The sequence below is a fragment of the Malus sylvestris genome, chromosome 4 (assembly GCF_916048215.2).
Source record: "Malus sylvestris chromosome 4, drMalSylv7.2, whole genome shotgun sequence".
In the NCBI taxonomy this organism is placed as follows: Eukaryota; Viridiplantae; Streptophyta; class Magnoliopsida; order Rosales; family Rosaceae; genus Malus; species Malus sylvestris.
The window spans coordinates 28,905,433-28,920,573 of NC_062263.1; the positions used below are offsets into that span (position 1 = coordinate 28,905,433).

At 38.2% G+C, this 15,141-nt stretch overlaps 3 protein-coding genes across 3 annotated transcripts; 1 reads left to right on the forward strand and 2 right to left on the reverse strand.

The window, feature by feature from the left end:
* Nucleotides 1-1,857: 1,857 nt before the first annotated feature.
* On the forward strand, nucleotides 1,858-11,333 carry LOC126620134 (5'-3' exoribonuclease 4-like). The gene is made up of 22 exons (XM_050288618.1): nucleotides 1,858-2,288; nucleotides 2,876-2,978; nucleotides 3,070-3,146; nucleotides 3,232-3,423; nucleotides 3,605-3,724; nucleotides 3,914-3,976; nucleotides 4,060-4,197; nucleotides 4,294-4,458; nucleotides 4,960-5,037; nucleotides 5,768-5,854; nucleotides 6,609-6,686; nucleotides 6,890-6,985; nucleotides 7,469-7,539; nucleotides 7,723-7,851; nucleotides 7,953-8,029; nucleotides 8,120-8,160; nucleotides 8,291-8,365; nucleotides 8,936-9,087; nucleotides 9,190-9,294; nucleotides 9,374-9,449; nucleotides 9,937-10,013; nucleotides 10,151-11,333. Exons 1-22 carry the CDS (start codon nucleotides 2,082-2,084, stop codon nucleotides 10,830-10,832), a joined length of 2,889 nt encoding a protein of 962 aa, XP_050144575.1. The 5' UTR covers nucleotides 1,858-2,081; the 3' UTR covers nucleotides 10,833-11,333.
* Nucleotides 11,334-12,046: 713 nt separating this feature from the next.
* Nucleotides 12,047-13,119, reverse strand: LOC126620140 (uncharacterized). Its single transcript, XM_050288630.1, has one exon. It carries the CDS (start codon nucleotides 12,940-12,942, stop codon nucleotides 12,283-12,285), a length of 660 nt encoding a protein of 219 aa, XP_050144587.1. The 5' UTR covers nucleotides 12,943-13,119; the 3' UTR covers nucleotides 12,047-12,282.
* A 609-nt stretch (nucleotides 13,120-13,728) lies between these two features.
* On the reverse strand, nucleotides 13,729-14,814 carry LOC126618305 (probable transcription factor At5g28040). Its single transcript, XM_050286346.1, has one exon. It carries the CDS (start codon nucleotides 14,812-14,814, stop codon nucleotides 13,729-13,731), a length of 1,086 nt encoding a protein of 361 aa, XP_050142303.1.
* Between the last annotated feature and the right edge of the window lie 327 nt (nucleotides 14,815-15,141).

A 15,141-nucleotide genomic window follows, 5' to 3' on the forward strand; every position in this document is an offset into this window, starting at 1 on the left:
AATTGGATTAAAATTGAGGGATCATTTCTACAATTTTCTCTTATAAAAATTTATGACACGTGGGCAACAGCAGGACCTGTTGGGCCAGTTGGTACTGCCAACGACGAATAAAATACTTGGGCTTCATGTCTGCTTTTTCTGGTCCAGCCCAAAAGGAACTAGGCTCCCAAATGATGTTAGATTAAGGGCCGGAATTTAAAATCTCTTTGGGTTAGCCCAATATTTTAAAAAGATTAAAAACCCACCGTCTGTGGGAATGCAACCCACGACCATGTAGTTAAAAGCCACGCGCTCTACCAGCTGAGCTAAAGACGGCTACACGACTTTTGTCCTTTTCTTAGGGATTCTAAGGATCTCATAATTGTATTCGTTCGTTATACATCGTGTGGTCAGTTTTCGTTAGGTACTATTTATATTTGAATTTTAAATGTTTTCTGACTACACGATGTATGATGAATACACACAATTACGGAATTCCTAGGATCCCTAGGAAAAATATCCGGTGAGGATCCTTTTACTTTCTTAAGGACCAAGACCTTCAAGCACAGTAAAAGCAGATGCAAAAGGGGTTGGAGGAAAGGGAGGATTGAACCAAAAGATAGGGGAAAAAGAAGCTGTAGGAGAAGAAAAGAAAAAGGAAAAAAAAGAAAAGAAAAAGGAAAAAAAGAAAAAGAAGGAGAAGAGGACTGCCATCAACCCTAACCATAACTAGGGCCGGCGGTCAGGAGGAGAAAAACAAGAAAAGAGGGCACTCACACAGCGGTGGGAAGACTCTCACAAAGAGAGAAACACTCTCACCGAATGGAGAGAAAATTTTCCTGTTTACAAATACCTTTTCATATCACAAATTAATCATCTTCATTGTTTGGTTATCAATAGAAATATAAGTTATAGTTAATACTTTTTCTAAAAAATTCAATTATACTGTCAAAATAACAACTTAAGTAACTAATATGAAATTGTTTTGTTGAGTGCATGATGAGAATTGAACTCTATATTTAATTTGTGAAAAATTTATGAACGCACTTAATTTACAAAATAAGAGATGACATATTTGCCTATAGTATGATGTGGAATGATTGACAATCAAACATTTTATGAAACAAGAGCGATCCATGAATGAGTACAATAATAACATTATCCAAATTTTCTTTTTTAGATGTTTGCTCAAGATTAATATAACAAGAAACGATTTATATACACCTTTATTTATTTACGTCTCTTAATTCTCTTTCGGTTCATTAAATTTGAAAATTTGAAAAAATAGAAGTGCAAGTGAAGAAACTAGGAAATTTATGAGTGTACTTGTTTACTAATCCATGCTTATGTAATAGACTATTGACACCCGTACCTCTAAAACTCAACCTTCTCCTCACTTTACTTCCCGAAATTAAAAATATATATATAAATAAATAAGCCTACATAAAATGAGCAAACAACCAAGTTGATATTTCTCGAATCAGGATTCTCTCCTGAGCAGATAGAGAGGATCCTCCTGACCAAGCCCATCGTACCGTTCATTTTGTATTCACGGCTATAATTATTATAACTTTTAGAGGGATCCTCTGTTTTTAGCCGTTGGATAAAAAATGAACAGCCCGATGACCCTGGTCAGGAGGATCCTCTCCATCTGCTCAGGAGAGGATCCTGGTCCATACCTCTCAATCTCTAATAGATTAATAATAAATAAATACATGTGTTATAATACTGTAGACATCAAAATTTTAGATTTTCATGTTTATAAATACATATTAGAACATAACACTATATGATAGTGGTCGAGTCATGCTGAAAAATCTTTCGAAAAAATTAACGTGCAAAAGGACCAAAGTACAAGCACCGCAATTCAGCAAAAAGAAACGAGTACAACGCTCCTCCTGCGTCCAAACACCCCCCAATTCGTCACCTCTTTGCCTCTTCGTTATTCACGGTGAGGGCATTTTCGTCCCAGTATTATTTCCCCTAGTGGCCGCTAGAAAGCTCCGTACAAACAGATCTCCAAAAACCTTCTCTCGCTCTCTCTCTCTCCGGATAAATTAGTCCCGTCCCATCTCCGGCTCCGCTCAAACGACACCGTATTCATGGGCGTTCCTGCGTTTTACCGCTGGCTAGCGGATCGGTACCCACAGTCCATCGCCGACGTCGTGGAGGAGCATGCCAGAGAGGACTCCAATGGCGTCCCTGTGCCAGTCGACGTCTCCGGACCGAACCCTAATGGGTCCGAGTTCGACAACTTGTACCTTGACATGAACGGCATTATACATCCCTGTTTTCATCCCGATGGGAAGGTTCGCTCTCTCTTTTTCCTCTGCAATTTCCAATTTCCGTTCGTTTTGTTGTAAAATGTTGATTTTGGTGCTCTCAGAGGTAGAATTTAGCTTAATTTGTGTCTAATGGCAATTTTTTGTTGTACAAAACTATGGGTTTTCGAGGTGTTTGTTTGGGTTGCTTCAACAATTTCGTACTTTTTGTTGCAGTCGGTGAGAATTGAGTTCCAGATTGATTGTTTGCATGTTATTTCTGTCGTGTTTGCGTTTGATGATCGAAGTGATTGATTTTGGTAGTCTTTAGAGGAAAAATTTAGTCTTCAGTTATACACATATACATATACATATGTGGCTTGACAATACTTAAATTTAGTGCCTTTTTCTTGTGGGAAGTACGTGACTCCGTTGTTTATCTTGCATATGTTGACTTAAATATTGACTTGGACTGTCAGATTGGGTAAAAGTTATCTTGTTGTTTATGTGGGTGTTTGAAATGTGGGCATTTACCAGGTTATTATGTGCTTTGAGTGACCTCTCGATGAGGAAATGCCTTTGCTTAAAGTTGTATTGTGATGACATGTTAATTTTGTGTGTGTGCGTGTGTGCAGCCTGCCCCCGCTACCTATGATGATGTATTCAAATCAATATTTGATTACATTGATCATCTATTCACATTGGTTCGCCCAAGAAAGCTTCTTTTTTTGGCAATTGGTAAGATTTAACTTAAGACATGTTAAGTAGTTTATCTATAATGTTTTTTCTTGCGCTAAATTTAGTACTTCATATATTTCTAATCTTGTAGATGGGGTTGCTCCAAGAGCCAAAATGAATCAGCAACGTTCTCGACGTTACAGAGCTTCAAAAGATGCGGCTGAAGCGGTAACATCTTACTCACTGTGCATAGTTAGTTCCTATCCAGGGAGGCAGTGAACTTATTGTTGTTTTTCTTAAATCCTTATGTTAGGAAGCTGAAGAGGAAAGACTTAAGAAAGAATTTGAGATGGAGGGGACATCTTTGCCTTCTAAAGAGAAACCTGAAACTTTAGACTCAAATGTCATAACCCCGGGCACTCAATTTATGGCAGTGCTCTCGGTGGCACTTCAATATTACATACAAAGTAGGTTGAACCACAACCCTGGTTGGCGGTCTACGAAGGTTGGTTTGACATCATTGCCTGTATTGATTTGCAATTGCCTCCCTCAGTCCCTTCAAGATCAGATGGTTCTCTGTCTATGGAGTAATCCATTCTCTATATTTTTACCATGTACTTCTGGTTTTCAGGGTACTTTGTCTCTCTAAATTTATTTATGGGGCTGCATTGGGTGGTTATTTGAAGGTTATACTTTCTGATGCAAATGTTCCTGGCGAGGGAGAGCACAAAATAATGTCATACATCCGATTGCAACGCAGCCTCCCTGGTTTTGATCCTAACACTCGACATTGTCTTTATGGTTTGGTGAGTGTTTATTATTTAGGCCTTTTTTTGCGAGTCTTTTATTTGCTGTTATCATTATCAGGCTTTTGTAAATAATTTTTTTTTGCCGTGTGTGTATGCATGTTTTATGTCCTTTGAATGGGAAGCCATTTTGTATTCCTTTGCTGCATTGTTTAGTTCTAAAATGGGTATTTGGATCATCATAATCAGGATGCAGATCTAATTATGCTGGCTTTAGCTACACATGAGGTTCACTTCTCAATATTAAGAGAGGTAGTTGCTCTTTCTTCAGAACATTTTCTAAGTTGTTTATTACAAGTGGTTGATCTTATAGATTGTTTACCAAAATTGTACAGGTGATTACTTTTCCAGGTCAACAAGAAAAATGTTTTCTTTGTGGACAAGTTGGTCATTTGGCAGCTGAGTGTCGTGGTATATCTGATGATAATGGAAACGTGGTTGATGATACACCAATTCACCAGAAGAAATATCAGGTTGAAGAAATGGATCCTGCTTCTCGTTGCTACCCTTTTTGAATTCCTCTTGATATCATTCTCATATTATTCCTAAATTATATTTTGTTTGTGCAGTTCCTCAACATATGGGTATTGCGTGAATATTTGCAATATGAGCTGGATATTCCCAACCCTCCTTTTCAGCTCAATTTTGAAAGGATAGTGGATGATTTTGTTTTTATGTGCTTTTTTGTTGGCAATGACTTTCTTCCACATATGCCAACATTGGAGATCAGAGAGGTACGTTATTATAGCTAGCAGTCTGTTGCTTTGATTTTCAGAAGTCTGCCAATTTTAGGGGTTTAGGTACTAAGTTTATTACATTCTCGTCAAATTAAAGTGTCTAAGATTTGTTAACTTTTACCGTATCAAACACATGATTGTTCACTGCTCCTTCTATTGGTTGTTCACTTTTCTTTTTTACTTGATGAAAGGATAAAGTTTTGGCCCTTTCACATGCAAGCCCTTGATAACATTGCACTTTAGATAAAAGCACTTCAAACGCAATGCTTTAGAAAAAGACCTCTGACTTTGTAATGGAAGAAGGCCAGCAAAGGAATTTCACAGCTAATAATCAATTAAAGCATGACACCAAAGGAATTTCACAGCTAATAATCATTAAAGCATGAAATATGTATAGATTAGGTTTTTTTTCCCTCAAGTTGATCTTTTGAGGTTTTTTGTATAACTTGTAGTTGTTGGGGTATTTTCTAATTTACTATTAACTTTTTACTGCCTCAGGGTGCTATTAATTTATTGATGCATATTTATAGAACGGAGTTCACTGCTATGGGAGGTTATCTTACTGATGCGGGTGAGGTAAATTGCTCTTCTTTACATGTCTGTTACTCTTGTATCTCATTGCATTTGCCATAAATGCGTTCTGATGTGTCGATTGCAGTTTCTTATATATGATGTTTGTAATGGGTGCTACATCAACTTTCTCTTGTTTTTTATATTTGAAAAAGTATCAACTGTTTGGATGTTAACATTTTTTAAGTGAGTGAAAGATCTTAAATGCACCCATGAATGAGGGTTAATGAATGCCATTTCTATCATTGCTACTATAACAATATTGGGAAGACCTACTTTTGTAATGTAGGAGACTGGTGCACTTAAATCTTATTATCGATCTAATACATTAGCTCACCGTAGTAGACTGTAACTTTAATTATTGGAGAGCCGGTCCTATAGATCTGTGGATGACTGCAGTATTGCGTGTAAATGGGATACAATGCCTGATATTGAAACACAATCAAGATAGCAATGAAAGGAAAGAGTGGAACAGGGTTATTCATATTTGTCAGATGTGTTCATTATGTGTAAAATATTTTAATCTCTCTCTCTCACCCCCTTGCACTTAAAAATGTGGATGCTTGCTCTGTTATTGCTTTTGTTTGTTTTGAATATGTTTCTATGAAGAACTTGTGCATAACATTTTAATATATTATCTTTTGGCAAAAATCTTTTTGATCTATATTTAACCCTAGTTAATTTTAGTGAATATTGGTACCATGCATGTGCTTATCCATTTGAGTTTCTCTCACAGGTATTGCTAGACAGAGTAGAGCATTTTATTCAGTCTGTTGCTGTTTTTGAAAGCCAAATCTTTCAAAAGCGGGTTCGAATTCAGCAGGTCTTCCGCTTCTTTCTGATTTAATGTGTACTATCAGTTCATTTGTTTGTCAATTTACTGGAGCATCATGAAACCAAGGGATGATGACAAATTTAAGCATGATAAAGAATTTACTCCTTTCACTGCAAAATTGTTGTTCGTCCATTAGTTTCTTAGTCTTATTTTTGTGGGAAGTTTTTTTGTCAATACTGATACCTAGTGGACTCTTTTAAGTTTCTTTTGGTGATTACTTGATTACAACGGAATTCATCTGGTCTTAAATATTTTCCCATTAGAATGAGTGAGATGTTTGGTTAAACAAAAATGAAAACTTCCTATGAGATGTAAATGATGGTAGTTAAATAAGCCTTTCTAGCAAAAGGCAAGAAATTTATAGGTATAAGCTTTTGTAGGGGCATTTGTGCACTTGATATTTCTTTGATGAAAGGAAATTTGAACACGATGATAAATCATAATTATGTAGTGACTTATGTGTTATGTCCTGGCCTTATGTGGATCCATTTGACAGAAAAGTTAATCCACTCACATTTAGCACTATGAATTTCGCTACATGATATGTGAACCAAAGGCTTAGAGCCTTTCTTTTATAACCATATTTGAGCCATGGAAGTGAACTTTTGTTCTGGGGGTTAATTGTGGGATTATAGGTCACTTAATCATGCTATGGGTATCCAAAACTATTTATTGGTCAGAAATTTGCTCCTTTAGTCAATCATACATGTCTTTCTTCATGCTGATGATGATTATATTGCAGGCTATTGAGAATAATGAAGAGAGACATAGAGCTAGAAGAGAAACTTCAGCAGAGCTACCGGCTCCGGTGATGGACAAGGTCTGCAATATAATTGCAACTGTTTGTTCAAATTTTAAAATAATACAGTGATAAAATAACTTAGCTTTTTGTGCCATCTATTGTATATTTGTTCACTCATTTCACTGGAAAGTCATGAAGAGACTGAAAGCTTCTTTGAAGGGCAGGCCAAGTAATTAAGGAATGTATGGTGTTTGTGCGTCTGATTTTATTTTGTTTCTCAGGTTAAATTGGGAGAGCCTGGATATACAGAAAGGTATTATGCTGAGAAATTTCAAGTATCAACACCAGAAGAGATTGATAAAGTTAAAAAGGACTTGGTAAGCTCTCTCAGGCGAAACATTTTAGTTATATTATTTGGCTGTGGATATGGTTTTGTTTTTGGATATTACACTACTTATTTTTGCTTTTCATGTGAACGGATATCTTTATTGAATCATCTGCCATATATATTTTGGATTGAACCTTGGAGGTTTAAGCTGTGCGTGGGGTCTGTAGCTCTACCCATCTATAGTTGGCTTTTTTTTTTCTTAGGAGAAAAAAAAATAGTGATCGAGGAAAAAGGTTAAATCACTGTGATCAGGTCTGTACTTAGCTATGAACAGTCGGTAATTTAGGAGATCAGAAGATTTCATATGTTTTGAGTTTAGGAGATTCTTGTTGGGTTCAGTTGCTGCCTTCATGCCATTCTAATGAACTTAATCTAATTTAAAAGCTTTTCGTCTTTTTGCTGTTGTTTCTTCCTGGTTTGATAGGACAAGTACTAAGTTACTCTATGCTAAAATATTTTTGTTTCTTTGCAGGTTTTAAAATATGTAGAAGGCTTATGTTGGGTTTGCCGATATTATTACCAAGGAGTCTGCTCATGGATATGGTTAGTTTGACTTTAACCTTTTGCTTCTTTTACCTGCTTTGCCTCATCTTATTGCTGATCTGGAGGTCTGACTACTCTATCTGGAAGTTGGATGGGTGACATGTTGAGCCATCTTGTTGACTGGATTGATATCCAGTTCAGTTTCAATAACTTTGCTTGTATCTGTAATCGTTTTTTTTTCAGGTATTATCCATACCATTATGCTCCTTTTGCTTCTGATCTAAAAGATTTAAATGAACTGGAAATAACATTTTTCTTGGGAGAGCCATTTAAGCCCTTCGATCAGCTAATGGGAACCCTACCAGCTGCAAGGTCTCTCTCATTTGTGGCTTTGAATTTATTCAAATAAGTTATTTATATATAGAAGATTTCATCTTCTAGATATGATAATGCTCAGTATTTCTATTTTACAGCTCTAGTGCTCTTCCGGAAAAATACAGAAACTTAATGACTGATCCAAGATCACCTATCCATAATTTCTATCCTGCTGGTAATAATTGTCTAGTTGTATGGATCTTTTTATACTGTGAAGTTGTATCCTATCTGATAAATATTTTCCTTTTGAAATATCTCACTCCAGATTTTGAAATTGACATGAATGGCAAGCGCTTTGCATGGCAGGTATGATCTTCTGTAGTGTTGTTGTTTTTCTTTATTTTTTAAATTTGTGTTTGTTTTTCCTTTTGGAGGGGTAAACTAATGGTAGATTGATCACTTTATGTGTCTGTGTGTGTGTGTGTTTGGAAGTCAGGGTGTTGCCAAATTGCCGTTCATTAACGAGAGGAAATTGGTTACTGAGACAAGGAAGCTTGAAAGCACTTTAACGGTATGGAAGAATATTCATTTTCTTCCTAATAATTTTTGCATCAATTATACTTCATGTTCATATGTTTACTTGTCAAATTTATACCCCTTAAAATGGATTTTGTATACCAATACTTATGTAAAGCATTGGTTTTTACAAGTTCTAGGTTAGCTTGCAAGAGTTATATTTCAGTTTTTACAATCAGGGTTTTTAGGGAAACATATGGCACCATGTTCTGATAGACTGAATTTTGGGGTTGTGAGAATGACATGAGATATTAATCCATCCTATCATGCCTATCTCTTCTAGGTCTGAACAAATAGTATTGAAATTATTGGCTATGTGTATGTATTGATAATTTGAGATTGAAATGCCTGAAAAGTTGATGGTCTTTGGAATCATGGATTACATTTGGGTCAGAGTAGGAGTTAAAGATCTTGTATGGTGGGCTGCAATGAGCCTACGACTTATCTAGGATTCTCTATCTTACCGTAGGGCTATTTTGGACATCTTTTAACTGCAATAACCACGATAAGTTGGCCCTCATTTTACTACTACATTTTGAGGGTTCATACTCTTTGTCATATGCAGGAAGAAGAGCAGGCTCGGAATAGCGTGATGCTTGATTTGCTTTATGTTTATCCTTCTCATCCTTTGGCAGCACAAATCAGTATGTACTACCAACAGTTTTATCAGACACCCCTACATGAAAGATTTTTATGGCGGATAGACCCAATTGCTAGGTAGGTTATTTTAGTAGTAATTTATGGGGACTCATGGTCTAATTGTCACTGTGGAATTTGCTTGACTTGTGACCCTCTTGTTTCTTTTTCTTTTTTTTTCAGTGGCGGAATGAATGGATTCCTTGGGTTATCTGAGAGAAATGGCTTAAGATATGTAATCCCTTCCCCTATTCGTGGTTATCCTGACCTTGATTGTAACCAAGTCTTGTAAGTAGAGCCTCTACTATTGTTGTTTAAGTATTTAAAGAGAATACAGTGTTTTCATGGTGGGACTTTTTGTATGCAGAAATATTACATATCTTAATCCGGCAGATCATAAACACATCCCAGAACCTCCCAAGGGTGTGATCCTGCCCAGAAAGGTATCTGGATTCTTTAAAGTTCTTGTCCAAGTCTTACAGAAATTTTTTCGTTGTAGTCCATGTCATTACGTTTTACATGGCATGTCAAATACCTATTGCTCATACCCCCCTGTGAAGACATTCGTTCTTCCCATTAAAGCTGGGATATGTGATATATCAGGTTCCTGTGGTTGGTGTTTCTTTGGTTCATGGTTTGCATACATGAAAATATTACATCCTTGTGGCTTTGTTCAATGTGAATTTTCTAATGAAAAATATTATGTTATTTCTATTTTCTTATGGTTAAAAAAATGTGAGTAGCTGCATATAAGTTGAGCTTTTCATTATCACTTCATGTGTTGATTTATCGTCACATTGCTCTGTGTTTGGAGATGCTAAGACAGTTGGGAATATGCTTCAATTTCTTGTCCTCTTTTTCTGTTATCTTTTCTATTACACTTGTTTATCAGGGGGATCTAATTTGGATTGTCCTTTTAAATGTCTTTAGGTTGTAAGACCTACGGACATCAAACCATTCCCTACGTTATGGCACGACGAAGGTCCTCGACGCCAAGGCAGAGAGAGGTGAGTTGAATTCCATATGTCCGGATTTTACATGTTTTTTGCTTAGTAACAAGATCTATATCTGAGGATATTTATCTTATAACTGCAACTCGGGGCTCTGGATTGTGGTTTCTGAACCTGATGCGTTTGTTTTATAGGCCACAAATACCTGGAGCAATTGCTGGACCCATGTTGGGAGAAGCAGCTCACCGCCTGGTCAAGAACACCCTTAATATTAAACCTAATGGTTCATCCCCTGGATTATGGGATCAACCGCCATTACGAAATTCCGGAAATTATGCAGGAAATTATCCAGTCAACAGACCAAGGCCAGCTGGGCCCTCTGGGTATGAAAGGGTCTTCCGCGAAGAAGCAACGTATGGAAATTCCTTCAATCCTCAGGTCATGATGGCTAGGCCTAGAATTCCTGCATCAAATGGTATGCAAGGTGACAGACAGAATTTTAGGGCGCAAGAAAGAGTACAACATCAAGAACAGAATTTTAGGACACAAGATAGAGTACAAGATCAAGAACAGTACAACCTGAGATCCGTGATGTCTAGTTTAACAGTACAAGACAGTGGGAGAACCAGGTCACCTGCAGCGGCGCCACCTGGGATGCCAAATTCAGGATACCAAGCAAACCGTAAGCACCAGTTTGTGCAGAACATGGGTGCTCTTCCTTCGCCACCTACCAAGTGGATTAGCAAAGAACCAACTGGAAATGGTGGATTACATGTAAGGAAACAGGAAACTGGATATGGTGGAGCATATGAGCAACAGCAGGTCAAGAAGGTCTATCAAGTTAAGACGCGGGCTCCCCAGGATGTCAAACCGTAGAGACCAGACCGGGAATGATTCCTCAGGATTTGTGTGATGTTGTCTTGTTCTTTGTAAGAGGTGCCGCCACACAAATTACTCCAGTTACTAGAGGCTGCTGATCCTGTGGTTCCAATGTGAAGGTGATTCAGCCTCCCTAATTTGTGCAGTCAGTATCGAAAACCACATGATTGTTTGTTACGTTAAACACAGGACGACTCTTCTCCAGAAGCTCTCACAGGTACTAACCGGCTACGGCGGGCATATACGACTAACTATTTCTTAGGTAGTTTGTAAAATATGCAGTACATAGTTGCAGTTTGTTGTCTTAGTTTCATAGGAAGAATTCGGCAAGGCGCTTACCCAAATCAGAAGTAGGGGGTTGACGTATTATTAGCAAGTCGGGAAATATTATGTCAGTCCGAAAGGAATTCAATGTCCGTTGCTCCAAGAACATTTTCGGTTTGTTAGTTTGTTTTTGTACCAGGATATTTGTTTTGAAGTATGATATTATTTGTGGAATTCATAGGGTTCTGCTGAGCGAACCATTTTTTTAAGGGAATTTTAACGAAAAGCTTTCGGTACTGTTCACTGTAACGAAAAATCATATTTTTACACTAAAAAGTTAATTCTGGTACTATTCATTTTACCTAAAATTCAAAGTTTTCAAATTTTTTTCATTAGTTTTTTTTTTTTTTTTTTTTTTAACTTTCGCAAGGTGAGATTAAACGCAAGAACGGCGAGATTAACTTGTGTTTTGGATCAACGGAATGTTTGTATTTGTTCATGAGTTTTACCGTCTTAGACGAAACTCGAACCTCAAACCTTGTCCATGGCAAATCTCGACCCATCTAAATATGTGAAATGGAATTATTTGGACTCCTGACTTTCTCTGTGTTTACTAACACATGTAAGTTGTAGCAAAAACACGGCCTGTGTTTCATTTTAAAGGAACTTCAACGAAAAACTCTCAGTATTATTTATTTTAACGAAAAATTATATTTTTACACTAAAAAATCAATAATGATACTATTTATTTTACCCTTTATTTTGTTGTTATCGTTAAACTCAAAGTTTTCAAACTATTTACATTAGTTTTCCGTCATTTTAATATCCGTAATCCATAGAAGTCACCAACTTCTAGTTAAACACATACCCATCATTTCTTTCTTTTCCCGATTTATGACTTCCCTCGTTCCAAGTAAACATTCCGAGAAAAGAAGCGAACCACAATCTTGAATACCAATTTGTTCTGAGTTGTATTTCATTTAGTAACAAAAAGAGAACAATTTCTTTCCAGCTCAGAATGTTTCAAATGCTACGTTTACAGAACCTAAATTCCTCCATTGTTGCCACAATTCAATACACAAATCTTACAAAACAAAACGACACTATACCTCTGAGAATTTTCAAGCGAATTGAATTATTATATATTTTCACTATTTAGAAAAAAAACCCCATACCTCTCCGATTATTGCAGAAAATACCCGGATAAGAAAAGCACAAAGAAAAGGAAGAGTCCCCCAAATATGAGCACAGCCTTCTGCCCAGAAGTGAGTGTGTTCCCGCCCAACCCGAACTGCTGGTTCTGCGCAAACCCAGCAATCTCCACACTCTTGCTCACAAAGAACCCCTGCGCCGCCCCGCACGTCGGACACCTCCAATCCTCCGGCAACTTATCAAACGGCAATCCCGGCGGCACGGGATACGACGGGTCACCCACCGCCTCGTCGTATTTGTACCCACAGGACCTGCATTCGTACACCCCAGTGTTCAACACCGCAAACTTCTCCTCCAGCCGCCGCTTGTCGAACGTCGTTTCGAGTTCCTCCGGCACAGGCTGTGGTGGGTCTACGGAGGACATGGGAGGGGGCGATGTGGGTTCGTCTGAAGTGGGTTTGTCCTCCTTTGACACATCAATGGAGTTTTTGTCTTCCTTCGAGACGTCAATGGAGTTTGCAGACAACTTGATGGGTTTTGGGGAGGTGTGAGTGAGGGAGAGGGAAAAAGTTTGGATCTTTGGGAGGAGGGGGGGATTGGGGAATAGGGTTTTGGATTTTGGGTGGGAATGTTGGGGGAAAGTGGTTGAGAGGTGGAAAGAAAAGGTGGGTCTGGTTGTTGCACAAGCCATGGATGTCTGTAAATCCTCTCTGTGTTTTGTCGGCAACTCTCAGAGCTCCTTTGTTAGTGAAAAGAAAGAAGAGAGAGAAAGTGTAGAGAGAGAAGATTAGGGTCAATTTGGGAATGTGATGTTGTTGTCTGTGTAAGTGGAGGAGAAAGGAAAGGGATCCATTGGAGGGTATATGCTTGCTTTGAAACAGAGAGTTGGATAAGGTGGGGAAGGTGATGGTTATGTAGGTGGATCCAAGTTAATGGGCCGGGTTTTGAGTTTGTGTCCAACTCATTAAAGCCCAATTACCAATAAACCCAACCAAACAGTATAGTTCTAAAGCTTTCACCACCAAACAAGAACACTATTAGTGACTACTATATATTACATCACAAATAGTAGGTCAAATCTTCACAAAAGGGTAGGTAAATGTGTATTAAAAGTTGTACTTACACTGGTTCGGATGATATCTTAATACAGTGGGTTTGTTTTCTTTTTTAAAAGCCTGGTTAATTTATATGAGAGTGTCTGACCATCCAGCTAATCAGGCTGTCCTACCTAAATTTTTCTTTCAGATGCATTCATTCTTGATAAAATAACATCGACGTAAATTAATATCAATTATGTCAATACAAAATTCGTTTTTTAACAAATGACAGATTTTCATCAGACATAAAATTTCTATCACAAAAAAGTGAATTTAATTTCGAAAATTGCTATACCAAATCATGATTAAGAAGCAAATTTTTCTATCCTATTCAACAAGAAAAAAAAAATCTTAAAAACTAGATGAAATTGAAAATAATATTAGTGAGCTCCTCCCTTGGTCCTCAATTCCTCCAAAGCTGCCTTAACCTGATGCTGCACCAAATCCAACCTCTTTTCATAAGACTCCAACTCCAAAATCTGCTGCTGCCTCCACTTCTGATCCTCCACCACTTCTCCAACCCCACCACCGCCACCGCCGCCGCCACTTCCCATTTTACCCTTCAAACTCAGAGGCATTGGATTCATAGCCAACCCTACTATCAATCGTCTCACATCATGACCAGTATTGATGTTATCATCCACATTAGTAACATTATTATTCTCATCAAACCACGTCGTTGGCCTCTCATGATCCGCAACGCTACTACTCGCCGCCACATTGTCCTCCTCCCTCTTCACCATAACGTTATTATTATGCGATTCCACGACACAATTATTTCTGTTTTCGACATTCCAAATCATATGTGAAAGCTCGAAAACTGCATTGTCATGTGCGTTTTTGAACCGAAACTCTTTCCCGGAGGAGTTGATTTCGTTCGTTTTCTTCACGACATTGTGGTACTTCCTCTTTAGTCTTCTCAGCTTCTCCACCATCTTTGTCTTGTTGCATTCAAGCTTTAACCTCGGCTTGATTTCTTCGTACAACGACGATGTTTCCTTGGCGGTGGTTCTGGTAATTTTGGTTTGTCTGGTGCCGTAGTAGTCAAGAAAGCCACGCAACAGCTCAAGCTCGTCGTCCTTGCACCAAACCCTCTTACCCTGCCGTTTCTTTACCTCTTGTAGGGACGTCAAGGCCTCATTTGCATGGTCAATACGGCGCCGTTTCAGACGGGGCTCGTATATTGTGAAGCTGTAGTCGGAGGTGGAGCTGGATTTTGGTTCCTCAACTTTCTCCTCGTCATCTTCCTCGTCCTCATGGGGTTCGTATGAAACGTCATTGTCATCGTCCTCGTTGTCATGATCATCAACATTGTGACCCTTCTGTGCTTGCTGGACGTTGTTGTTACCGGGGTCACCATGGCGAAGGTCATCCTCAGACTTAGATTCATGCTCTGAGGATGAATAAGAAGAGGAAGAAGAGGAAGAAGAAGACATGATCCAACTAAGCAACGGCCGCCACGCCATTTTCGAAACAAGATGTGCAGACCAAACCAGAGATAGAGAGAGCTCGTTCTCGATCCTTCCCCTTGGATCAGTGGTTTGGTCTGCGTGTGCGAGAGAATTATTGCAGCTAGGGTTTGGATTTTTAAGTGTATATTTAGGTTGAGCTACTAGAAGGATAGATAGGTTTCCATAGTTAAGAAGGTTGTTGAGAAGAATAGAGGATTAATTAAAGTGATGGATAAAGAGGAATGGATGTGAATGGAGGAGAGCAAATATCAATGGCTGCCGGCCATTGTCCGATAATGGCTGCTATCCCCTACCTTGCACCCGCATAACCTTTTTTTAAGG

Excerpts from the sequence above, each read along its gene's own strand:
- LOC126618305 (XM_050286346.1), bottom strand. The coding sequence starts at position 14,814 with ATGGCGTGGCGGCCGTTGCTTAGTTGGATCATGTCTTCTTCTTCCTCT.
- LOC126620134 (XM_050288618.1), top strand. The coding sequence starts at position 2,082 with ATGGGCGTTCCTGCGTTTTACCGCTGGCTAGCGGATCGGTACCCACAG. Across the intron at positions 2,289-2,875 it reads GTTTTCATCCCGATGGGAAG|CCTGCCCCCGCTACCTATGA; the intron begins GTTCGCTCTCTC and ends GCGTGTGTGCAG. Across the intron at positions 3,424-3,604 it reads CTGGTTGGCGGTCTACGAAG|GTTATACTTTCTGATGCAAA; the intron begins GTTGGTTTGACA and ends GGTTATTTGAAG.
- LOC126620140 (XM_050288630.1), bottom strand. The coding sequence starts at position 12,942 with ATGGCTTGTGCAACAACCAGACCCACCTTTTCTTTCCACCTCTCAACC.